Source organism: Sylvia atricapilla, chromosome 9, assembly GCF_009819655.1.
Source record: "Sylvia atricapilla isolate bSylAtr1 chromosome 9, bSylAtr1.pri, whole genome shotgun sequence".
In the NCBI taxonomy this organism is placed as follows: Eukaryota; Metazoa; Chordata; class Aves; order Passeriformes; family Sylviidae; genus Sylvia; species Sylvia atricapilla.
Window position 1 is genome coordinate 8085600 of NC_089148.1, and position 25102 is coordinate 8110701.

The window sequence follows — 25102 nt, forward strand, 5'->3', positions numbered from 1 at the left end:
GAAACTGTAGTTGAAAGCTAATCATCAAGCCCTGAAAAACCCTCCTAACCTCAGCATCTGATCCAGCCACACAGAAATCCTGACCCTGTAAAGATTCATGTGCATCCTTTATTTTATTCAGAGATACAAGTGGGCCAGCTCAGTTAGCATTGTCAGTTATGCTGATCTTTCTTTCATGAGATAGTATTTTTATGTCTCAAATCCAGGCTCAAGCTACCCAATGTCAACCACCCCTCTGGCAGTGAGAGTAAAATAAAGTTAAAGCTTTTAAATAAGGCACAAACTCCTGTGGTCTGATCTCCTTCTGAGCACCGAGCGCTTCAGACCCAGTCTGTCACCATGAGCCAACTGATGACTAGTAGTTTTAGAACTGAAATGTTTTTAGGAGCGTGATCTACTACTGCAAAGAGCATCCACATGAATAACAACATGAAACAAATACTTCAGAGGCATACGGAACTACATTACTGTGATGAATGTTTTAAAATAAACCCCTTTTTTTCCTAATCAATTCAAAGAAAACCTCTAGTATGGTTAAAGACAAATACTTCTGGAGAAAAACTTCATCTTCTTGCAAAGTGAATCAGTGATTCTAAAAACTTGAATTAATGCAAGTTGAAGGCACATTTCCTTATAACCTGTTTAGCATCAAACATCCTCTGCATTGGAAATACAGGCATCCAACACAACCACCTCATACTGCTCTAAATTGCAAAGAATCTGCAATGAAAAAGACTATATGACAAGTTTTTGCTTAATCTAAAGTTAATAGTGAGAAGTGGCTGCCATTTTCAAAGCTGACAGCAATACACCCATAAAGTGCTACTAGGATACAGCAATCATACATTTGATTTATTGACACCAAAAAATGAAAGCTAAAATATTAGCAGCCTCCTAAAAAAAAGAAAGACTACCGATGCTTTGCTTTTACTGCAATTGACTAACAGATGCAGCTGATTTTGGAGGTTTGTGGTAACATCTATCACTGAAGTACAGATGCTGCAAACACACAGTGGTGAACATGCAGAATACTAAACACGGATTTCAAAAGCATGTTTACCTAACCACACTCACACATCACCCGCTGTAGATTAACGAGGCCTAAAGCCAATTTTTTACCTGAATGCTAGATCTCCTTATTTTTCTCCCCCTGTGACCTATGGTAAAACAACAAATCTGCCTCTTTATGAATAAATCAGAGCAGAGTTGTGGCTGCTGCTGCTGGCCATTCCTCTTCATCCTTTCCCATCTCCTACACGGGGGGAGCTGCAGATTAGTGCTTGCCATAGCTAGGGACACAGCAAGTCATAATTAGCTCACAGGGTGCTGTTTATAGCTACTACACAATGCCAGGATTTGTTTCTTGCACTGAAGCTATGAATCTGTAAATGGGATTTTTATGAGGATTTATGTGTCATCTTGTGTTTTTCCTGGAAGCTTATGCCACTGTTGTTCCCAGGGGACGTGATGCACATTTACCAGAAGCCCAACACACCGACTTCCTCCCTGTTCTTAAAAATAGGGATAAGAAGGCTTAGCGGATGATGAAAAAAAAAAAAAAAGAATGTATTTAAGAAGCAGGTGGGTGTAAAAAAGGGGGTTGGAAAAGAGGAAGAGACTCAGCTACAGCTGGTACCAGGGCTCTGCTCCAGGAAAGCCTACAATCAATTACTGCTGGCATGAAGCTCAAGCTTTCAGCAGGCACCCAGCTGGCACATGGCAGAGCAGGGCTGGGCTGGCGCCAGCCCGGGCCCAGGCACGGGCTTCCCTTCCCGCAGCTGCTCTGGGCCAGACTTGCTCTTGGCCAGACACAAGTCCTCACAAATGCTGTCACTTGTCTGCTTTTATAAAAGCCCGTCAGAGCCTCTGCTCCTCTGAAAGCTGAGTCACCAACATCTTCGCTAATGATTTATGTTCCGGCATCATTGGTCTGAACAAGGTTAACCAGGTTCAATTTAACCAGGAGAGACATGTCACCAAACCCCATCTGGCACACAGATGCACCCCTGCACCTCTGCTGGGAAGAGAAATACCACCCCATTTACTAGAGCAGAAATATGTTTATCTTTGATATCAGAAGGGGCACTCACATGTAAAGTCTCCTGAAGAAGCTGTACCTTCTGCCAAATTATAATCATCAGCTTTAAACTGAGGCTTTTTACAAAGAGCAGGCTTCACTTGTTTAGATTTTTCTATTTACAGTATGGGCACATTTTCATCACATTGCAATATTCCATAATGAAATTACAGCCTTCATCTATAACTTCTCCCTCAAGCTATGCCACTTCAAAAAAGCAAGTTATTCTGCTGCTTGACGCTGCACCAGCAAACCCCAGCGCCGGTGACTGGCAGCACAGCTAATGGATATAGCAAGGATGTGTTTGACTGACAGACCAACTTTATTTGTCAAAACCAAAAGCACCTACATGCCAAGGGAAGCCTGATATAATTGGAGGAGGCTGATAGGGGAAAACACCCCCACCATTTATTTCTTCAAAGGAATGAGAGAAACTAGGGCAAGAAAACAAGAGAGGACCTGATCCTCCTCTACTGAGGCCGAGGGTTGGAGGACAGTGCATTTAGCATTGTCATACAGACATAAAATGAAATTTTTTTCTTATACATGCATCAAATTTCAGAATGAGAAAAATCTTGAAAGGAAGCAGCATCTTGGCTGAAGCACAAAGCTGACATGAGTAACACCACTGAATGCCCTAACGTGACCCTCCTCACTGGCAGCTGTGGAGGAAGGGGGAATTAACAACTTCCCTACCAACTGGTTGGAGTGTCAGGGTAGCTTTCCCTGTCAAAACTGAAACAGCAGGTTTGGAATTTATTTCAAATTGTCCAAGAAATACCAAACACACATTACTTTTCCCCTTCTAATTAAGGCAAAAAGTATTAATTGACTCCTAGATGGTTCTCCTGTTATTCTGCTCTTCTCTCCACAAAAATGAAGCTGAATGGTGCAAACTCAGCTATGACTCAGGTAAAAATGCAGAACATTTCACTGGCCCAGCCAAACACAAGCTCCATAATCAGTACAGCATATCAATACAAATCACTCTCAGGCTGCTTTCACCCATTGTGAAATCTAGTCCCAGGGTCAGCTGCATTTACATCTTTCCCTTCATAAAACAGCGTTATGCAATTCCTGGGAATAATGAGCACAAGCACACAGGAATGACAGATCTATTTTTAGAAATGTGTCAGCTACAAAACAAAGCGTGACTTTTACACTCTAAAATAGCCTCACAAACATTTTTAATTTGGTTGCACAACATTTTGTTTTCATGGAAGCTGGACTGTTACATAAATTATTACTTGCACTTTTGTGGGTGCTTTACTGCTTTTAAAATGTCGAGTACAAATAAAAACAAATTATTTCAACAGAGATGCTGGAAACTTGTATTTTAAAACTGAATTGTTTGGCTGCCTGTATTATTTACTTCTGAGCTTTAACAGAACTTTTGAATTAGGATTTTTAAGTTACTTAGCTGGATTCTTTCAGCTGAAGTTCTAACATTTCAGTAGTCTATATTTCATTGGTTTAATACACATAAAAGGATAAAAAATGAGTTGACAGTAATGATGGCACAGAAGCAAAAAAGAAAAATCAAGAAAAGTCCTTTCTCAGCAGCTTTATATTATGAGGCCCAGTGGTACAGTACTTTGGGCAGACAAAAATTCCTAGGTAGAAGGTACCAGAGAGGAACATTTCCTGAGAACTAGCAACCTCACTCACAGAAGAACAGAAAGAATCTGGTAAATGAAGAGAAGAGAGCATGAAGGAATCAGTAACTTATCAAGAGCTGTGTACAGAGGTTACCTTGGACAAGCTATGACTTCACCTGGAGCATATATCCACCTCTTTGAGCAGGTATCCAACAGCAAGGAACATAACAGCAGTTTACTTCCCCATTGCCTTTTCTCCTCCAGGTATTCGGGCTTTGTTACTACCTTGGATGAACCCACAGCACACAGGTAACAGTGCTTGTGCCACTCGATCTCCATTAGCTCCTGCATTCCTCCTTTTCCCTCCAGATCCCATCAAGAAAGCAGAACAATTGCTACACAAACAATCAAGCGAAAAAGGCACTCTGAGTTCAAATACAAATCAATGCCTACCTGATTTTGGAATTACAGGTCATTTCATTCTCAGGGTAGTGAATATCCACTGCATCCTGAATGACTGTACCATACTCATAGACTTTAATCTTCTTTGTCACTCCAGCGATGGCAAAGTAGTCACAGTCTCGGTCAAACTCAATACTGAGAAACAAAAATATAGGTTGAGAACTCTATAATAAATCAGGAGGATATTTTACCTCCTAAACACCCTAAAATGGGAGAGTTGAAAATCACAATTTGCAGTCTGCAAATACCTAGTTCAGAACACCCTGGTGTTGGTGTTCTGGCACACACTCCAACAGTGTGGAGTTCTTCCTCTAAGAATTGTTCTCTAATCCACCCCCCATCAATAAACATACATCTCCATTTTTGTGGTAGCAGTCACCCTCCCACATCTAGGATATTTGTTCAGTGCTCTGGAGGTTTTTCAGTTCAGCCACACCATCTTACATTGCATGGTACCCAAAGGTCAAAGGCAAGAGCTTGTCCTGGAAATGTGCTTAACACTCCACGGCATGACTGCCCATTGACTCCTCCTGTGTACAGCTTCAGGAACTTCTAAGTGCTAATGCACAGCAAAGCAGTATTTGTGATAGAAAAAACATTCTAAATTCCCTGGGTAGCAACAGGGGGTTGAAATCAGACCATCACACTGTAGAAACAACACACACTGTGACTTCCACTTAGGGCTGTTCGTGCAAACAGAGGCACCTTCTTTCTTCACCCGCAGGGCAAGTTTGTAACAAACATCAATGAAGCTGGAAGTAAAAGCAGTCAACTTATAACATAAGCTGCAAATGAGAAAAGCCTGAGGTTGTACATGAAATACATCTAAGAGAAAGGCAGGCAGCAGGTTACAAACAGCTAATGTCATTCCTACCTTCACAGCTTGGAAAGGCTTGAGAGAAATCTGCTAGACATCTAGCAGCTGGGGGAGTAATCCTACTTCCCAGGAAATTCTGCTTTCCTGCAGCCCACGGCACTCTGGCAGGGCAGGTGCACATACACCTGTCTGCTTTGAGGGCATCAGCCTCAACAACACCTCCCCAGAAAGGGTGTGGGGGCACCATTTGCCCTCAGTCACAAGGTTTCTATGACCAGCTGTCCCCAAATCTTCTGACTAAGCAGTCGATCTACTGTTTAGAGAGGTCTCTCTCTTGGAGTTCTTCCACTCACTAATTCATTTCAATCCCTGCTGTCTCTGTCACTTCCCCCCTCCCGCCCCCTTTAACAATCCAGAATGTTTATGAACCAGGGAGGAAGTTCTTAATGGCAGCAGGGAGAACTGGGTTTATCCTAATTTCACATTCAAAATCCTGAGAGCAGGGGTATTTAAGGTACCTTTCTACAATTAGACAGCATTAAACCAATTACAGGAAGAGATAGGGCTCTTCAGGCAGCCCCCATAGCTGTAACAGCAAGAGCTTTCCACTACTCAACCGAGCTGAGAAGTAGAAGGCAATGCAACATTTCCAAGGGAATATAAATTTAAACACCAACAGAATTTTCAATTCCTTTTAAAGGTGATATCGTCAAGTTATTTTTAAACTATGGAGGGAAAAGATTGTTGATATGCAGTCTGTTGCTATAAAATAATTCAATGAAGCAGCTTGAAACTTCGCCCTTTATCTCAGACACCCAAACTTCTCCCAGGCAGCGGCAGGAGATGGCCCCACTCACAACTGATTGCTAGAGAAACCAGTCAGGTGCAGCCTGCAAAATAATGAGCCTCCAAAATGCAGGGAGGACCATGCCTGTGGCTGGGGAATTAAACGAGCATGAAGGCATTCATTTGAATAAAATGGGACAGGGAGAGAAGCCACCTAAGCATCCAAGATGCTTTCCCCACTCCTCAGAACTACACTAGTCTAAATCACTTTTTATACACACAGGATGAAAACACCATTCAGGCCTGTCTTGTTTTGTCAGCTCACCCTATTCTCTGGAAGAGTTTTATAATCAAAGCCTCTATAACAATACAATGCATTTACTTGTACCACAATCTTAATTGAACCGCTGTCTCCGCTCCTGCTTGCTGCCCTGTGGACTCAGGTAAAGCACAACTAAACTGATGGCAGTGATTCATCTGCCTGGATTCAATTTAAGCCCTCAGCCTTCCGCTGAAGAAAGAAAATAATGCATTACAACGTCTGGTAAAAAGCCAAGTTATTAGAACAGAATAGAACCTCTCTCATTTGGGTTGGGTTTGCTTCTCTAGCATTAATTCAGTTTGGTGTTTTTTTTAATAGAGACATGCTGTAGACATAACAAATGAGTATTTCAATATGCCCATAAAAGTTAACACATCGTTAAAAAAATAAAACACCTTAAGCAATGGAATTGTCAGACCTGTGACCTTCAAACAGCATCAAAGACACGGCATGGAGAAAAAGAATACAGAAACAAACCACTACCAGTACAGACAAATACACACCTGCACCTTGGCCTCCCATCACCTGGGCTCAATCCTGGGACAGCCAGTGTTCTCACTTTCTGCCAGTCAGCTTTTCGTCAGTGATTTACAAGTAAAAATAGGAACAATCTAAGTACCTAATCAAGTGGATTATATATCATATAAAATTGTTCCTAATATTTGCAAAGCCCTGCTTATGCCTGGACTAATCAGCATTAGGACAAACAGCCTACTTGCACAGCAACCATTATTTTTATGCTTTTTCTTGCAAGTCTTTTAAATACACTTAGCATTATGCAAGCCTTATTTGCATTTAACTGGCTCGTGGGTATTCCTGTCACTTGCTGCTTGAAGTCTTTGTGTCAATGTAAGCGCTTGCTTATACACAAGCTTATCTATATGAAAATTCACCAGAGAGTTTGTTTTGTCTAATCAAAAGACACAACAGGGCCAGCTCAAAAGACAACATTCTGCTTTGCAGGTGATGCATCTTCACAGTCCAACTGAATTCCTCATTAGCACAATAACAACATGCAATAGAATAACAAAAAATAATTAAAACCCCCAGTGAAATTACCTTTTGGACCAGCAGTGGTCCTTGCTCCTCAAAGATGTACCTGCTAAAAACAGTTACCAATGGCTCCTTTCTTTTTTAGCCTATTTTTAAACTCCACATTTCTGACCAACAAAGACTAACCAAGTTTCTATAAAGAATCTTTTGAGGACACAAAAATTGCTGGGTATTTGAAAACACTTTACAAGCATGCTGCAGAATTACTTACAGAAATCAAATTGAAAGGATTTTCTTCTATGGAAAATAGAAGAGAGACATCTCTCATTCCCAAATCACTGTTTTCTTTCACCTAAGAAGCTGACAACCAACATCTTATGGAAATACCACTAAGAGCTGCTAGAAAGCAAGCACATCCTCAAGGGTTCTAGTTTCTCCACTGCTTATCTTAATTCCCAATCTGTGAGATTATAAATCAATTGCTTTATTTTAATGGTAAAGCCTATGACCTTGGAGAACACTCACAGTTAACAAATAGAATGATGAAATAAATTGCTTCTGAGACATGCCTGGAAGCCTGCTTTGGTGTTGAGGATAGAGCAGCAGGGAAAGACTAAAGGAGGAGTATTTAGCAGCTCTGCCATTGTGTAAAGCCTTACTACATTTGCATCCTGCTGGTGCGTGCAGTTGTTCACCACATCCCCAGAGGATGCACTGGAGTTAGGGAATGCATACAGATGGGCAACTAAATTGATTAAAGGAATGGAGCAGCTGCCTCACCATAAGGGTTTTGAGCAAGGGAACAGCAAGACTGGTGTTCAATAAGTCACACTACAACTAGGAGGTGCTTGCCAGAAGATTTGATTTGGGACAGATGAGGGCTCCTCCCTCCCAGTTACACTTAAGAACCACACACACATTTCAGGTAGTAACTCCTACAGAAGCAACCAGTAGAAGAGTGAACCTGACAAGAGTAATCCATGTACAACTGGTTCATATTATTAACAGGTATGTACTGTACCCACTCTTTGAAAACAGGAGAAGGCAGGACTGCATCTAAGTGCATTTGCCTTTAACTGGACCACTAGGTACAGCTAAAGGTCTTCAGCCAACTGCTCCTCTCCCCCTTCCACACACAGTCTGCAATTGCTACTGTAATCAAAAATGCCTCAGCCCTGCCTCATTACCAAGATCTGTGACTGCAGGAGTTGCCATCTCTACAAAGTAGATGATTCAGTCCCTCTCCTATCTGTTTAGATATATATATATATATAGACATATACATGGAGAGGACATATTTTCCTCTCTGGATAGACAAAAGCCTTTCAATTCTGTTTCTCCCCAGCCTAGTGCTGTTTCTATTTCTGTATCTCCAACATCAACAACTATCTAGCTGTGGAGTCCCATATTTAATGACAACACGGATATATTCTCAGGACTTAATTGGTGAGAAGAATGAGAGATGCCAGCAGCAAGTTTTGTCCTTCACTTGCATTTCCTTAAGGTCTTTCTTACTCTGTGCTTCCACTCCACGGCCTCCAAGGGGTACCCTGTCACTTGTAACAAGCCCAAGCCTGGCTATCTCCTTCCAATCCTCATTTTGAGGCATCAAAGCCAAAGATCAGAAATTTAGGTTACAGTCTAACACCACGGGCACCAGTGCAGACTGTTAAGCACCTGGGACCAATGCAGAAATTGGTATTAATATCACACACCTGAGAGACTTCTTACAACAGACCGATATTTTAAGTCATTATGCAAAGTAATTAGTCACTAAGTATGCACTAGCATACTAATACGTGGTTTTTAAAATCAAAGCTATATTCAGGCATAGGAAGCCACAGTAAAGCACTAAGATTTTGCGCTCTGTCAGCTCAAAGCCTAAATTTTGTCACACAAAAATAAAAGCTACTGAGACAAAACATATGAAGTTTCAGTATTAAAAGCCTGTTTTGCTAAAGCTCTGAGTGGCTGAAATAAAAAACCACTAAGGTTTCTCTCTTCAATAAGGAAGCAGTTCTATTAGTTACTCCTTGCTCCACAACACCACCTTAGTAAGGTCACTGCTTTTGTTTCTGAGTCCTTAATCTGTGCCATAGGGACAAGGACAGGCCACCACTGCAGAACATATATCTTGATTCAAACTCCCAGGCTGCCAAATGTTTCCCAAAATATAAACTGAGTAAGCATGTCATGATCCCAGACAGGTTGTTGCAATCTCTAGTAAGAAAGGACCACTTAAACCTCAATTCTCTGTAAACTGTTATTTAGATAGATAAGTTAAATGTATAAATGAGATTACCACTCAAAGTCATTCTATCAGAGATCAAACACTTTCATCCATAAGAATCACATTACCTTAGGTTAGATGTGACCCCTCAGATCACCAGAAATTTGCCAGATTTGTCCTCTCATCAAGGTGAAGTCATCTTGGCTACTCTCAGTAGATCAGATTCAAGTCTAATGGATGTCTAATAAAAAGTGTGGGACAGAGGACTCCAAGCTTTTTCAGACTGGTCCTATTCTTTGGAGTTGTCTGGAATGTCCCAGCTCCAGTGGCACCAGCAGGTGCCAGTAATAAATATATTATTGAGTGCAGCCAGGGTACCCTTCCCATCACCTCTCCTCCTCCAAGCTCCAAACATCTGATGAGAATTCAGTATCCCTAATCAAACCTCTATTTGAAGCACAAAAAACCAAAACACAACAAAAAACCCACAAAAAAAACCCCAAAACAAAACAAAAAAAACCCCCACAACCCAATAAAAAAACCCCACAAAAACCTAGAAAGTCAGCTATGTATTTGGGGAATACTAACTTTCCCTCCACCATCTGGGAAACAGACTGGGAAGAGTGTGGTATCAGCCCATCAAAGCTTGCACTGCACAGAGAAGGACAGTCCTCAACTCCAGGTTCCCTTGGAAAGACATTATTGCACCAGCCATGCTGCACTCAAACTTTCAGGAACTCTCTTACAGGCACAGTAGCCTGGAGGGCTGTTCTGCTTTGTTTGTAGAGAGGCATAAAAAGGTACCACATTAACAAAGAAATGTCATTAGACCTAGTTCCAGGCCCACTTCTTGCTTATAAAAATCCTTTTAAGTGTAATGAAATGCCATCAGTTCTAACGGAGACCACTTCATAATACTGCTGTTCCATAAAGAGCTTGTTTAAAGGAGAAAATTAAACTTGAATCGAGGAGATTTGGTGGGCTTAGATCCATTTCACAGCTTGGAAATCAAACCCAACAGAGCCACTTTCATGCTTTGTCATCTCTAGATAAAATGGAGTTCTTTTTTCAAACCCAATGAGAACATATACTATGCTGTGAGATTAATTGGCCTCCTTGCAATAGCTCAGTCCCCAGAACCATGCTCCTCTCTACTTTGCAAAGAGGTTATCATGAACCTAATCTCCTCTAAATACAACCCAAAATATCCCACAAAGCCACAGCAGAGTCCCAGTCTTAGCTATAAGACTGTAGCTAGAGACATCCTCTTCTGCTGCATAAGGTTTTTCTTCCATACATGTATTCAGGGGAACTTGGCTTAATTAGCACTAATGATGAGAAAACTAATAGGGAACTGCTGAATTCTGCAAACAACCAAATATAAAGTGCATTGATAAAAAGCCACTTCACTGCTGGGCAATGCTCTTCTGCATGTTGAAGAGAAGATGACGACAATCCCAGGGTTCTATGCCAGATCCACATAAGTACAATGAGCCAAAGCTGCTGCAAATGCCTACCCTGCAACTTAATGAGGATTACATTCAGTTTTTCCACAAACACCATTTAAAATAAGTTGGAGCAGGAGAAAATTAACTAAAAATGCCAACAGTTAAATGCAGAGTGTTCCTTATGACACTATTTAAAATTCAAGCCAAATGATCCGTCTGCCTGCTGCAGCATTTTGGGTAACCTGTATCTGTATTTGAAAGCCAGGAGGGACCATTTCACCCAGCTGGGCTGATACACAGTGAGTCAGGAACATGTCTGACAGCAGCCACAGCACAGACTCAACATTTACAAATATTAAGGTGGAAGAAGTTACAACTATCCAAACATGCTCATCTGCCTTCAAGTTTGGGAAATGTTTCCAGTAGAGAATCACTGAATGGATAAGGTTGGAAGCTACCACAGTGGGTCATCTGGTCCCACCTCCCTGCTCCAGCAGGATCATCCCGGAGCACGTTGCACAGGCTTGCAACCAGATGGTTCTGGAATATCTCAGTGAGGGAGACTCCACACCCTCTCTGGGCAATCTGTCCACATCTCAGTGTCACTGCACAGGAAAGAAGTTCTTCACATTCAGGTGGAACAGAACATAACAGCCTCTACCCAAGCTAAGGTTTTAGAGAGGAAACCCTGCCCCATGACAACCTGTAAAGAGGTCTCAACAACAGCACCGTCTTATCAGCATTACACCACTAAGTAGGAAAGAACTCAGCTGTGGCAGGTACTGAAGTGCCTCCTAGATATAAAGCCATTCAAAAGTTTGTTTCCAAGCCACCCTTTTGTTACTACACCAACAAGGATTTTGTTTCTTCAAAACTGAGCACAGCAACAGTTGACAGAGCTGACAAGGCAGAGGAACAAACAGATCTGTAAGAGATCTTCATCAATACCGGGACTTTAAACAGTGCAGTCTGTCTGTAGGCTCCAGTTCATGCTTCCTCCATGATTTGGAGCAGCAGCTGAGGATGTTTGTCTCCAGCTGACCACACTGCCAGAAGCCCCATTTCACAGGACAAATCACCACCCCAAGCCTAGAACTCCAGTTACTCAAGTCTCTGCATTTTCCTGACACTGCCATCAGTTCTTCTGTCAGACAGCCTGCAGAGAATTAGGAGGGAGAGCTGGAGACAGTAACCTCTTTAGACAACTCAGCTTAACCCCACAGGCACCATGAGTCAGGGCACCACTCCTCCTAAATACAAAGTCCATATACCACAGATGAGCCTTTCCTGAGCAGCCAGAGGATGGGTTTGGGCAATTAACTGCAATGATCCTAGTGCCTGGTAATGACAGAACAAGGCTAAAGCATCATTTGAAGCATTTTTCATCCAGCTGACAAAATGGTTTCATGAGATTTGTTTTGATGGCATTTTGAATCTTATTTCATCAGTATTTTTGAACAGTACCCTTCTTTACTTTTTATAAAGAATGATTTACGTGTACTCTTAATTTCACAGTCTCACAGAGTTGTTCTGACATCACTTGCACAAATGTATGCACACACTTGTATATAATCCTGTAAAAACATAAACATCAATTCATATCTTATTCTGTGTTATTTATTACCTTATTCTATGAAACAACTACACAGCACATAAATCCCAAACATGACTTGGAAACTGTATTTATTAATACCAACAATGATATATTAATAATCATGAGCTCAAGCCTCTTTTCCAGGCTGAGCTGCTTGTAAGGTTTATTCTCAGAATCGTTTAGCCCACACCATACATGTTTGCATGCTTTAACACACCACCTTATTATATTGCTTCAACTACCTACCATTTAACAGGCTGACATCTCTAGTTGGCCAGGAACAAACAAACAAAAAAAATCCAAAGGCATGCTAATGCTTTTCAGACCATTAGTTCTTATAAAATTCAGGCATTTTACAACAAACATGGCTAGAAAATTAAAAGAATACTGTAATAAGATACAGAAATCTATGTTCTATTAGTAACAGGTTTGTGTCTTTAAGCAGAAACAAGAATTCACTGCATCAACACTCAACACCAAATGAAAGCTATAAAATTGAGGGGGATTAAATGAAATCCATCTTTCACTTTTACAAACATTGTCAGAATGCAAACTGTGTGCATAAGATGCTGGAACTACAGCCTTTGTGGCTTGCCTGTCCAGTTCTTGAGGCCAAGACACATCACTGCTGCCTGATGACGCCCATTATCACATTAACATCACGAGGAAAGGAAGGGCATCTACCTCCAGCCTCACTGACAAGATTTTCATCCTGAGCAATCAAGAGGGGTGCATGCAATGATGCAAGGCAATTTTCCACATGGTAATGATGCCATTTTGGGTTTTGCCTTTTTTCTCTGTATTCTTCCCACATACATTTGTAGCTTTGGAGCCTATTGCATCAGTGGTTAGTTTTCCCAGTAATTTTCCATGTCCTTTCTGTAGGCAGAAAGACAAAGCAAATTCCAGGGCCCCTATGCGACCTTGGCTCTTCCTGGCTACCGAAGTTGAGAACAACTCCTCAAGACACATTTTCATAAACATAAAAAATACAGCTGGTACCAAGGTGGAGGGGTGGATGTCCAGAGAAGGGGCTTCACCTGGAGAGAAATTGCATCACCACTTGTCCTCCTAATTGGTGCTTTTTTGTCAATTATGCTAATTTGCTAAACTTATAAGAACTGTACTCACTCCGTGTGGATATGTTTTTGTGGATTTTCTCCATGACTGCCTCTGGAGGCCTCAAAACAAAGATCCACTTTTATATTACCTCCTATATTAATATTATCTTCAAAGCGTGTGTTGCTTCATTTCTAGGTTGAAAAAGGCATCAGTACCGTCCTCCTACCTGAATACCGATCCCACCAAGTACACTTCTGACACTACAGCACCCTTGGTGAGTTCCTGCACTCTCACAAAACTTCTCTTCAAAGAAAAGCAGTCTTAAACCAAATAAATACAATCCTGTTGAAATTGTAAGCAGTGATCATAAAGTTTGTAGGAAGTGAAATACCCTTTGCACTACACGTTAAAGCCACATACTGAGTTCCTCCTTAAATTCCTTCTTAAAACCTAAGGCCAGAGGAAGATGCTCAGTAGAAAGTGAGGGCAAAATGTGTATTTCTAATGCTCTGATCACGTACCTTTATCACAAGTACAGTCCCCAAGACTCTGAGGTCTCTAGTCCAATATTCTGGTCAAAGCAGCGGCAGCTCTAATTAGACCAGACTGCTCAGGGCTTTCTCCAGCCTGTTCTTGAATAACTCTGAGGTTGGAGCTTGCAGCACATTCCTTTAGGAAGCCTACTCCAAAACTGGATTACCCCATGCTGCAGGCAGTTACTGCTACATGGCAAGACATGGAAACTCCTTGTATAAAATGCACATAAATTCTTCAAGATGTTGAAAGAAAAAAGAAAAAACCATGAGCAATCACTATTTAAAATGTTTTGCTTAAAAGCCAATTCCCAAATTCATCAAAAGACTGCTCAATACTTTTAACAGATCACTTATGAAAATTCATGAAGTTGAAATTCAACTAAAAATTCTTGTCTAATTGTCTGCAGATGAAGACAGGTTTCAAATACTAAGGGAGCTTAATGAAAAAAAGATCTTCCTACAACCAAATCCTCTGAAATTAGTAGGAAAAAAATTAGGTTCCCACTGGCAGGCATGCCACTTCCATTCATTAACCTCCCAATTTCAAGTTGGAAATTTAAGTTTTAGCTGTTATGTTGATGAAAGACAAAACTCTCTACAGCACCACTGTGGTCACTAGAAGGTTTATTTTTCAGGTCAAGACTGGAGATAAAGGCAAATAGGTTCTTTTCTGGTGTCAGTCCTTCTGTACCAGCAGCCCATCCTGGGGATTTGGAGGGCTGTGTTCCAGGGCAGAGTGTCCCTAAACTCTGAATTCAGAGATCAGTACTGACCCCTGCATAACCCTTTTGCTGGGTACAAGTCACATACAGCTCCTGCTCAAGGGACCCAGACCACAATCATGCATTAGGAAATGTATCAGTTCAGCACTCCAGAGAAAGATGGGAAAGTAAGGGAAAAGCTCTGTACTTTACTCAGCTCTAATTAAACAAAAATCCCATTTCAGCCCCAGACAATATCTGATCTACAGGCCAGAACCTCAGATGAAGGTAAGTGAACCACAGGAGAAGCACAAACTTCAAGTAGGTTCAAGGAATTATACTTCAAGTTTCCTTGGTTATTTTGCAATTTAAGTCTCCTTATCCAAGCATTTCTTTCTCCCTTCTACTTTTGGGAACAGTTCAAATAAGTCAGACTCATCCACAGTTTTGAGCTGCCACTTGTAAATGAGAGTCCATTTAAAAAATGGTTTAGTTAACAGGCTATAAGTAAAATCCAGCCTTCCTCATCTCTCAAGGAGCAGCATCTACTGCGCTCAAACATAATCCTGTAAAGGATAAACCCACTTCCATTTCATTCATTTATCTTTACCTCCAAAAAAAAGCAGCACTGTTGGTGACAAACTTAATAAAATGGCTCATCTAATCCTGGCCAGCCCAAGCATTAAAAAAAAAAAAAAAAAAAAAAAAAAAAAAGCTTGTGATAATGGCTACAGAACTAAAAGGTATCTTTATTAAGTCTGCATCTGAGAATTTATACGGGCAAGTAGTCCAAAGTAAAAAGAGAAACAGAAAAATTAAACAGTTCAATGAATACATGAAAAACTCACTCATAATGGATTCTTTTCTTTTAAGCTCACCTTTGAAGAAAGGATTTCAGGTCACGTTACTGAAAGGGTGACCACAAAAATGCAATCTCGAAACAGACTTAATCATACTGTTTGGATGCTAAGAGATACCTCTTCACATCTCATTCATTACTTAGGAGCAATGGAATAATGAGCAAGCAATGAAAAAAATATAATGGACACCAAAGGTAAGATCCAGTTTTTGAACACTGGATCATGATTCAAAAGATGAGATGACCAAGGCTTGTGCAGCCAGAGTCACAAGTTGCTTATTTCCCTCTCTGTAAATCACTGAGCCTTTAGACAGTGTCAGCTATCCAAAACCTTTTAAATGTCACTTTAAGATCTTTCAGAGAAATGGTAAACTAATCTAGAAGAATTTGAAGTCTGAGCCAATGACAAAAACCCTCAAAAAGCCCCTAAACCTTAGAGCCTACTCATGGTCCCAGAGTTGGGAATCATGGAGCAGGGAGAACCAGCTTTCTGATACCCAGGTTTCAGAGAGACATCTTGTTGTAGTACATTTCTTGGATTTTCCTGTTCTTTTTCTCGGATATGAAAGACTGCCACATTATTCTCTAAAGGCCTCTGACAGTGGTAAAGCAATTTTCTCCATAAATCATTGTAATGCTAACGCAGCAGTTTACAGACTCATCTTTAAAAGAAAGACTCTGCACTTACTGCCACTGCCAGCAGAGAGAACGGAAGTTAAGCTCTGACAACTGCTCTGTCTGGGGGCATAATAAATGGAAAATTTATTCCTTGGACAATTCCAATAAAATTTAATATACTTGTGAAAACTGTAAATACTTTGTACTTAAGAGAGGTGAGTGCATTAAAAAGTCATTTAGCATACTGAGATACTTGCACATTCATACTGCAAGCATGCTGAAGTCCCCTTGATGTTACACCAAAACTGAGGAGCCTGCAAAAGCAAAGCCTCAAATGTGCCTTCCCTGAACATTCTTCTTGATAATCTATTGTTCTTGAAGAACATAAAGGAAAAAGGAGAAAAGGTTGAAATCTTCCTGGTTTGCCTCCTCATTCCAGAAGGCAGAATTTTTTAGTAACACAACATACGTCTTTTTACAGAACCTTATTAGTCCAGACATCCATAAACATTCTTACCACAAGGCTCTCAGGGGGGTAATGCTGCTGCCCAGTTCCAGCATTTTTTCAGCCTATTTGTACACAGTCTTTAATTACACTTTTCACCCTGTGAGTATAAACCCAATTATATTTCACTTCTAAACATCAATGTTTTGCAAATATGGAATATTTACATCCTTCTCCTTTGTGAACATAAAGGTAAGATATCTTTTTAAAAAAAAAAAAAAAAAAAGCTGTTTAAGACACCAGATCTTTTGTAGTCATCTGTGAACTTCATGTAGGGTTAAAGCCATCAAACTACACACTCTTGTATTCTGTCCATCTGTAATAACAGCTCCTTTAAAAAAACAAACAAACAAAAAAAAAAAAAAAAACACCCAAGCAAACTTAAGGGCAAGGAAATTTACCTTCTGGTCATTTCTATTTTTGTTCCTAAGTATACTTAAAATATCCCCTTAAAATACTTCTTAACAATTTATTAAGACTTACATATTAGTCTTGTATTAACTCTGTATTTAAATCCATTTTTCTCAACAGTAACAACTAAATGCCAAGACATTCTGCCATTTCATCATTGTTTCTTACTGCATGTCCAGGACAACCTTTAAAGATTAGTGTAGTGAACCAAATAAAGAATAAAACTTTTCACAGCACTTTAAAAGCATAATTATACTTTTTAAGTACCTTAATTTGCCCCATCTGTGAATACCTAAAAGCTGCTCTTATTTAGTTTCACAGACTCTCTGAACTTTAAATGATAAAAGAAAAAAGGGTAAACATCACACTGTGTTGGCCAACACCTACTAAGTATAAATTCTCAACTAACAAATTCTGACTTTACAGGAACTGTTTGAAAAGCCAGAAGTCAACAAGAACAATGGCAGCAGCACATTCAGCAAAGCTATTTTACCAAAGCACTTAAGGACATGTTCAAATGTGAATACTCTTATACAGCCTACATGCTAAAACCTCTAAAAATTTCTCAAATGCTTTGATAAATAAAAAGCCTGAGCAGGGGAGAACACTGACTTGGAAACCAAGTTATTTTTCAGTAAAACGCATTCAATTACCGATTCCAGGACTGGCTTGGAAGAAAGCTTCACTGTATCTTCATTGTAACAGTAACACACATACTTTTCAAACTTATATTTCACCCAAGAATTAGGATGCCTTCAAAGAGCAGTGTGATTTACTGTCCTTCCAGCATTTTCTAACCAAATACCACAAAAATGCTGCTTTTGCAGAATATCAAGGAAAAGAAAGGGCAAGGGAGCAAAATCCAATCCATGCTGAAGCTGGTAGCTGAGAAAGTTTGTCTACATTGCAGTGAGATTCCCATCTGCATTTCACTGCAGCTGGTGTGAACCCAATCAGTGCAGGTTAAATATATGTCAGATCCCTGATTACTGTGCTCTGACCTCTGGCTAAGGCGGACATTATACATTCCTGCTACATATTGCAGTAGTTAAGGAATCAATGCTGCTTTAAACAAAATGTGTTCTGCACTGCACCATGCCTCCAATTTCTCCACGGAGTGTGAATTTCTTGGGGTCCCTCACCAAATATTCACACTCTTCTGTCACTGTCCACGTGGCCCCTTTGTAAGACACCAGAAGAAAAGTCAGAAAACGCAAGTTTAATCTATTTTGTCAACATAGCATTTTTCCCAAGACCTCACATAGGGTCTCTTTGGATTTCCAGCTCCCCCTATATAAAACAGGGATGATACTACTTCTCTCAAGAGACTGCTGTGAACAAACATTCACATTAGTGAAATGTGCTTGCTCAAACAGGTCCTGCACATATGCCATGCAGAGACTTCCTAGTTAACGTGTTCCATCATTTCTTCCACCCCAAAGAGCTCCAAAGACAAACTACTACAAATAAGTAAAACTCCCAGGGTAGGGAGAAACAATTTAAAGGTTAGGGCTGTGGCAATTCCCATCCTCTTCACGTGCTCTCTTATAGCCTGATCCTTAACGGAGCTGGTTCATGCACCTGAACTAGAAGGAACTGATTCTGTTGAAAGACAGTCAGAAGCATTTTACCAGTTAGGTGTCAAAACTGGTCCACAGGAGGCCCAAATGAGTTTCAGCAGCAGTACATGGGATGTGACCACGCCACACAGCTGGGATACAGAAGCATTGCTGGAATGGAACTGTTGCATTGGCTTTACAACAAACACCCCCTCCGTGGTGTTCAGCACTACAAACAGCTTCCAACACCCAAGACTTCAAGCAATCATGACTAAAAACAACTCAGCTTCTTAGTATTTGCCATTGTGGCTGGATCTACCAACAAAGTGGAAAACCATCAGAGATTCTTAAGACTACCAAACAAGATGGTCGATTTTTAAAATGCTAGAACTGCATCACTTACCACACAACTAAGCTAATATGAAGACAAGAGGCTTCGTATAACAGCTGCTGATAGTGGCACCTCAAAGGTTCTGCATTTGGTCTTAACCAACACCAACAGGAATAAAAAAATATACTGAGGTGCCCGAGTGCTCTCACAGATCAATCACAGTCACAAAATTGTCACACACTGGCAAAATTATTTTTGGGAAATATACATTTTTTTTATATATATCAAGAATAACTTGGTTAATATGGGTTATTAGCTCAGCCTCAGCAGCCCACACTGTCAGAACCACAGAGTGTCCTACCTGGATACTATGCTGGAGCCATTGTAGAGGTCACTGGCGTAGGACAGCGTTGCCAGCGGCCGGACTGAATTGTAGCGTGTGAACTTGGATAGACACTCCTGAAACTCATCCAGCTGGCTGGTGGTTCTGCTGTCATCTAGGAACAGGCATGGACATCGGAGAAGGCAGAAACAGAGTACCAAGGTAAACTCAACAGTAAACAAAACCAAACCAAACCAAACCAAACAAAAAAATAATCAAGATATATGTCTCCATGTGATGCTTGTTATTTGGGGAGGATTCTTGGTCAAGACCAGGCTCTCTCTCATCTCTAGCAGGCTCTGAAGGCATTATGAGCTTTTCAGAGCACAAATGAAGCCTCTCCACTGCAATGCTGGGTTAACCTACTGTGCTGACAATCTGCCTAGAAGTCAAACACAATTTTGTAAACTCATTATTTTACTCACATTCAGAGCCTGCGGGCTGTATAGATGATTAATAGAAAAGTTTTAAGTGTATCAAAATACACTGCAAAGGACATGTCTAGTTTTCAACATAGGTGAAGGTATATTCCTTTCCCTGTTCTGTTACAGTATGTCTACATTTGTAGACATTGGTGTCAATTACATTCAAAATACTTTTAGTAAAAAGTACTTCTCTTGTTACTCCAAAAGCTACAGAATCATTTCAGGGATGGAGAAGGAAGACAAGCATGAAACCAGAAGGCTCCCTTTATAAGAAGTTTCGTGAAAATTATGACCTTCAACAGACAAGGTGAAACTGAGCCAGCTTGAATAACGATGATAAATATTCTGTGGGAAATGGAACAGTTTACTACAAAAGTTAAAAGTAAATTGCAGTGTAGACAGTTGAAAGTCACTCACTAAATTCTCAGAAGTCCTAACTTTTCTTGGCAGGAACATAATTTTATTTAAACCATTTTCAATTTTAGTATTTTGTAAATAAGAAAAAATTCCTAACTTACAGCAATGCCTCAAAGGCAAATCTGGACTCCCAATACGATCACATATCCACAAGCCAAACATTAGGTAGGGCCTTCAGGCTTCGTAACAACCCCCCAGATTTGTAACAATTCTCAATCCTTTCTCTAATGCTTCCACCCTCTCTTTTTGCACCAGTGCATTTTAGGGGAACTACAGCTAATGCTGCTGGTTTACTGGTACTGCACACTTCATCTCCTGTTCCACCCCAGAATCCACTGCAGCAGCAGAGAAACCACTCACACACACACACACACACCCCAGAGATCAAATTCCACCCACTAGTTCAGCTAGCCTTATCAGCAGCATAAGGAAATAACAAGATCCATTTATTAGAAAGGCTTGGAAATACCAGGGTGAGAACAGAGAGGTTGATCTATAAAAGCAAAATCCAGCTGTGATTTCTTGTTGGAAAACACAGAATAATAATTTCAGCACTCTGGTAATTCCTTGCCATCAGAAATTGTTATCTCTGTACTTTTAAGGCATTCTGAAGTGTCCCTCATATGCACTTTTTAATGTTTGATCACATAAAGGAACAGTGAAGGCTAGTAATTAGCATGCTTACGGGTACTAGCATATACATTATCCATGTCAGAGGGATGAAAAGGGGCAAAACTAACAAAGTGCTGCTCTAAATTAACATCAGCAGCACCTGACCGCTACAGGAAACAGCTTGAGAAGCAACACAAACATCAGTCAGTGTTTTTCAAAGACACTCTTCTCCTTCAGCACTGTGATAGGAACAAATAGCTGCTATCCTTCTATTTCCCCCCTTTGAAATCAAGCACACAGTCCTCCTATAATTTATTTTCTATGTGTGCCTGGAAAACCCAGTATTATTTCTAAAGACATCTTCCCCATCAAAGTGCAAGCCCATTTGATAATTACAGTAATATTATGTCTCCACTCCCTATTTGAACAGTCAGAGGCACTTCTGGCAAAAAGCTTTAAATCCACATTAAATCCTATTTAAAATGTGTCAAAATGCAGGAATGACTTAGGAGAGGAAAACTTAATCAAGTATTGTAAGTTATTTCTTACTTAGGAGGAAACCTGCACTGGCAAATGCTCCGCTCTTGGTGCAACCGACACATATGAATACAAAAAACCAGTTTCACTGCATTCATATTTATAGTTCCAATTATGAAGAAAGATGCCTTCTACAAGGGAATGCTGGGAAGAGCCCCATTTGTTATCCTTGGTTAATAAGTTTTATTTTTACATAAACACAGTTATGCATCACCAAGACAGCTCTGCATGCATCTCAGTGTGAGCTATGAAGAACTGCATTCTGCAGAGAGCCTGCTAGCACCTAAAAGGGATCTGGCTGGACACATGCAATGCCTCTCCAAACTTTCAGTTACTGAAGTAACCTCCCAATAAGCTGCAATCCTTGTTAAAATCATTTTGCTGTGCACAAGGAGAACCGAGCCAGTCCATGCTCTGAAGCAGGTAGAAGATGCAGATACTTCTAAGAGTGAGCTCCCCTAAGATATGCTGCAGCCTTTATATTTGGAACCATTTCTTAACTAATTTTTAAAATTCCTTTTTATATATTTAAAGAGACTAAAATTAAATTCACGGAGAAGAAAAAAAAACAAAGGTTTCTACCCCAGCAATCCTGCCTTGGGAGGTTTTAAGTTGCAAACCTGCCTTCCAAGGCTATAAGTAAAGCTACTTTGCTGCAGCAACCTGTGCCTGGTTTCCTCTGATCCCTAAGTGAGTCCCCCACCCCGAGGGCTGGCTCCTTTCCTTGCAGTCTGTCACACACCATACGGGCTGCAGCTCAAAGCTTGGTGCTGTAAATCTCTGGTGGGCCACAGTCCATCGCCTGAAGCATTTCTTGCCAAGCTGGTTTCTCCTCCAGAGGGGCTACAAAACAACCCTCCTTGCCCTCAAGACACAGCTATTTGACCCTCTCATTTCTTAAGAGAATCTTGTGTGTAATTAAGACCCATGCATCCAGTAGGCAGCAATTACTCTAGCTGCTGTCGCACTGTTACTCAATTATGAATGAGGCAATCTAGGCAATTTGGAAAACAGCTTCTAATTCTACAATACAAGCCTTAAATCTCAGGTATGCCCCATGGGACAACAGCTATGTTGCACACTCAGCTTCTATAGTCCAAACCATTTGTTAACCAAGACACAATCTAAATAACAAAGGATAACCTCCAAGCGTCCTCTTGCATGCTAAATACAGGAGAATGTATCCATTTCTGTTTATACCATTTAAAACCGTTTATATCTCTGTACCATTTCAATAGCAATGTTTTTAACTACTGGGTTTGTATCACATCTAGTGGAAAGACAACTCAACCACTGCTTTCAGGCATTTTTATCTTCAGAACAGGCACCAGAGAAATTGTTTATCGTGAGTGTTGCCCTTCACAGTAAGGAATTACTACAAAGCAATATATGTGCCCCTTCAAAGTGACAGGATTAAGTTTGCCAAATTTAGCAACTTCAAAGATTGGTCAAGGTTAGCAAAACAGGATGATCTGAGTAACACAAATACGTATAGCCACGTTCCCATGCAAAGAAGAGTAAGCTGCCCTCTCAAAAGCAAGCCTTTTCTGCAAGAGGTACCTGGCAGCAGAAGTGGAACAGCACTCAAGAACTCACCTGAGACACGTGTCATCCTGGTGGAAAAATAGCACTGCTCGAGGTCCTCAAAATGAGCTGTGAGGCGCTTGCGTCGTGAGGCCAGCGTGCTGTTGTACCACGGCTGCTTTTTGGTCTGAGGGGAGAAGGGAGAAGGCTCTGAGAACACTTCAGAAAGGTAAAAGCCAGGCCCAGGTTTCACATCTGTAAATTTTACCCAATTATAAACAATTATATAATATGTGCAATAGGTTAGGAGTTTAAAATGCCAATAAATGTAGACCCTTGGCACTGTCAACAGTTATTTCTTAGGGTCATATGCTGCACCCCTTAGCATAACAAAAACAAATCCCTGCTTTTAGACAGTTTTGTTTCCTGAACCTTAGTAAATTTAGTGATTCTTGCCTCACACATAGGACAGGCAATCCCAACCCTCAGGGAGTCCTGTCTTGAATTTATACAGATAGACAGCATAGGCCAACTTCCAGCTTCACAAATCAAACAGACTGTACAACAAAAAATCCCTGGCAGACAGCTCATTAAAGGAGAAGGAGGTGTTTATTTTAATGAGTTAGTTACTGAATTACTTCTTTCGAAGCAACTCAGTAACTCTCTGTAAAACTAAGCAAATAAAACAGCAGCAAAAGACAGCATGAAGTTCAAAGGTTAATTGAAAAGAAGTTCCTGAAGCTCATCATTAAAGCCATTTCCCAACCTACCCAAACAGTAATAGTGAGATGTAGGAGCAAAGGATTTAAACTACATAAGGAATCTTTCCTGCTGAAGCAAACACAGAAAATGCAGTACTCACCATTTTAATCACGGATGATGAAAAGGAATGAAACCCTCTGCTATGTAAGAAGCACAAAGAGCTCCTTGCTTTAGATTCTATTTAGGAAGTCTCACACACCACATTCTCAACGCTAAATTTTTAAAGATTTAAGAACCATCAAGCTCCCTAATGAACAATGTCTCTGAGCACATACAAGGCCCGTAATGCTACTCAATGGCACGAACAAAACCCACTTCATGTACAACTCCTCCTCAATCCATGCAGGGGAACAGCCTGTCCTCATTACAGCCTCCCACCAAGACAAGGAGAACAAAATAAGTTTACAGCCTACTCAAATTTTGTTTGTACCTGTATGAAAAGCAATCTAACATCTCAGGAAAAAAGTAAACCCCAAGCAGTGAAACCTCCAAGCCACTACTTCCCACACACCGACATTGTGGCTCACACTTGCCTGTGAAAGCACCCATGGTCTTCACAGCTTGTTTCATCTCAAAAGCAGCTCCAACCTCAACACACGACACTGGGAAGTGCTCCTACATCAACACCTTTCAAGTGCCACTTTCTAAAATTTTACATCTTTAAAAAACGCTTTATAGAACACTTCAATAGTGTTCTATAATACATAGAACACTATTCCCATAATTTTTGTGCACCAGCCTGCAATATCTCCTCAGCACATCATTAGTGATTTGGGCTCAAGACAACTTCAGGCAAAGAACAATCATTTCAGTCTCAAGTTCAGGCAAGCTGCCTGAACCATGACGAGTGACATAACACAACCCCAGGCCTGATCTGCCAAAACCCAGACTGAGATGGAATCAATCAGGTGTTTGCCTGCTGTGCCACTACCTGCTGCATCTCCCAAGGAAGATCTTGTGGAGCAGGTCTCAGGTTGGCATGTGGCAATCCAGCTGTGCTGAGAACTAAGCAAGGGGCACTAACCCACAGCCATCAGACCACCCCCAGCCTGCTCAGATTTTGCCAAAATCCAGATATTCGGTTTCTAGAAATCCGGCTCCCTACCTACTTTCTAAGCAATACTGGGCAACAGGAGGAAAAAAAATTAGGGAAGATAGAAAAGATACTCAAGCAATTTTTATTCAATGGCTGAAACTACTACGGTTGCCCTAGCTGATGATGTCAGTTTGGATTCCTCTGTTACTAGGAGTGATTTTACTGCCTGAACTCCATCAGAGACTCTAAAGAGTACTCTAACAAGTGTGAAAAACCTTCTTAGCTGCACACAAGCTCCTTACTTCTAGCAGAAAAAAGGTACTGCCATTAAATACTACCTGCAGAATTCCCCAGGGCCTAAGTGACTTGTCCACTATTTACTTCTGAAGCTCATCTTCTGGAAGAGAACTGTCCTAGTGTTTTGTGGTATATAAATTCTTCCCTAACAACATGTTTGTGGGCAATGCACAAAGTAATTATATTGTGAAAGGAAAGCTG

General features: G+C 40.7%; 1 protein-coding gene across 3 annotated transcripts in view; it reads right to left on the reverse strand.

The window, feature by feature from the left end:
• The window catches only part of COP1 (COP1 E3 ubiquitin ligase), a 124184-nt gene that overhangs the window by 67225 nt on the left and 31857 nt on the right, over positions 1-25102 (reverse strand). For all 3 annotated transcript variants that reach the window (XM_066324710.1, XM_066324709.1, XM_066324711.1), the window contains exons 10-12: positions 22879-22993; positions 19271-19406; positions 4129-4272 (exon numbers count right to left, since the gene is read on the reverse strand). In XM_066324710.1, coding sequence (XP_066180807.1) covers positions 4129-4272; positions 19271-19406; positions 22879-22993 — 395 coding nt within the window. The remainder of the gene's footprint in view (positions 1-4128; positions 4273-19270; positions 19407-22878; positions 22994-25102) is intronic.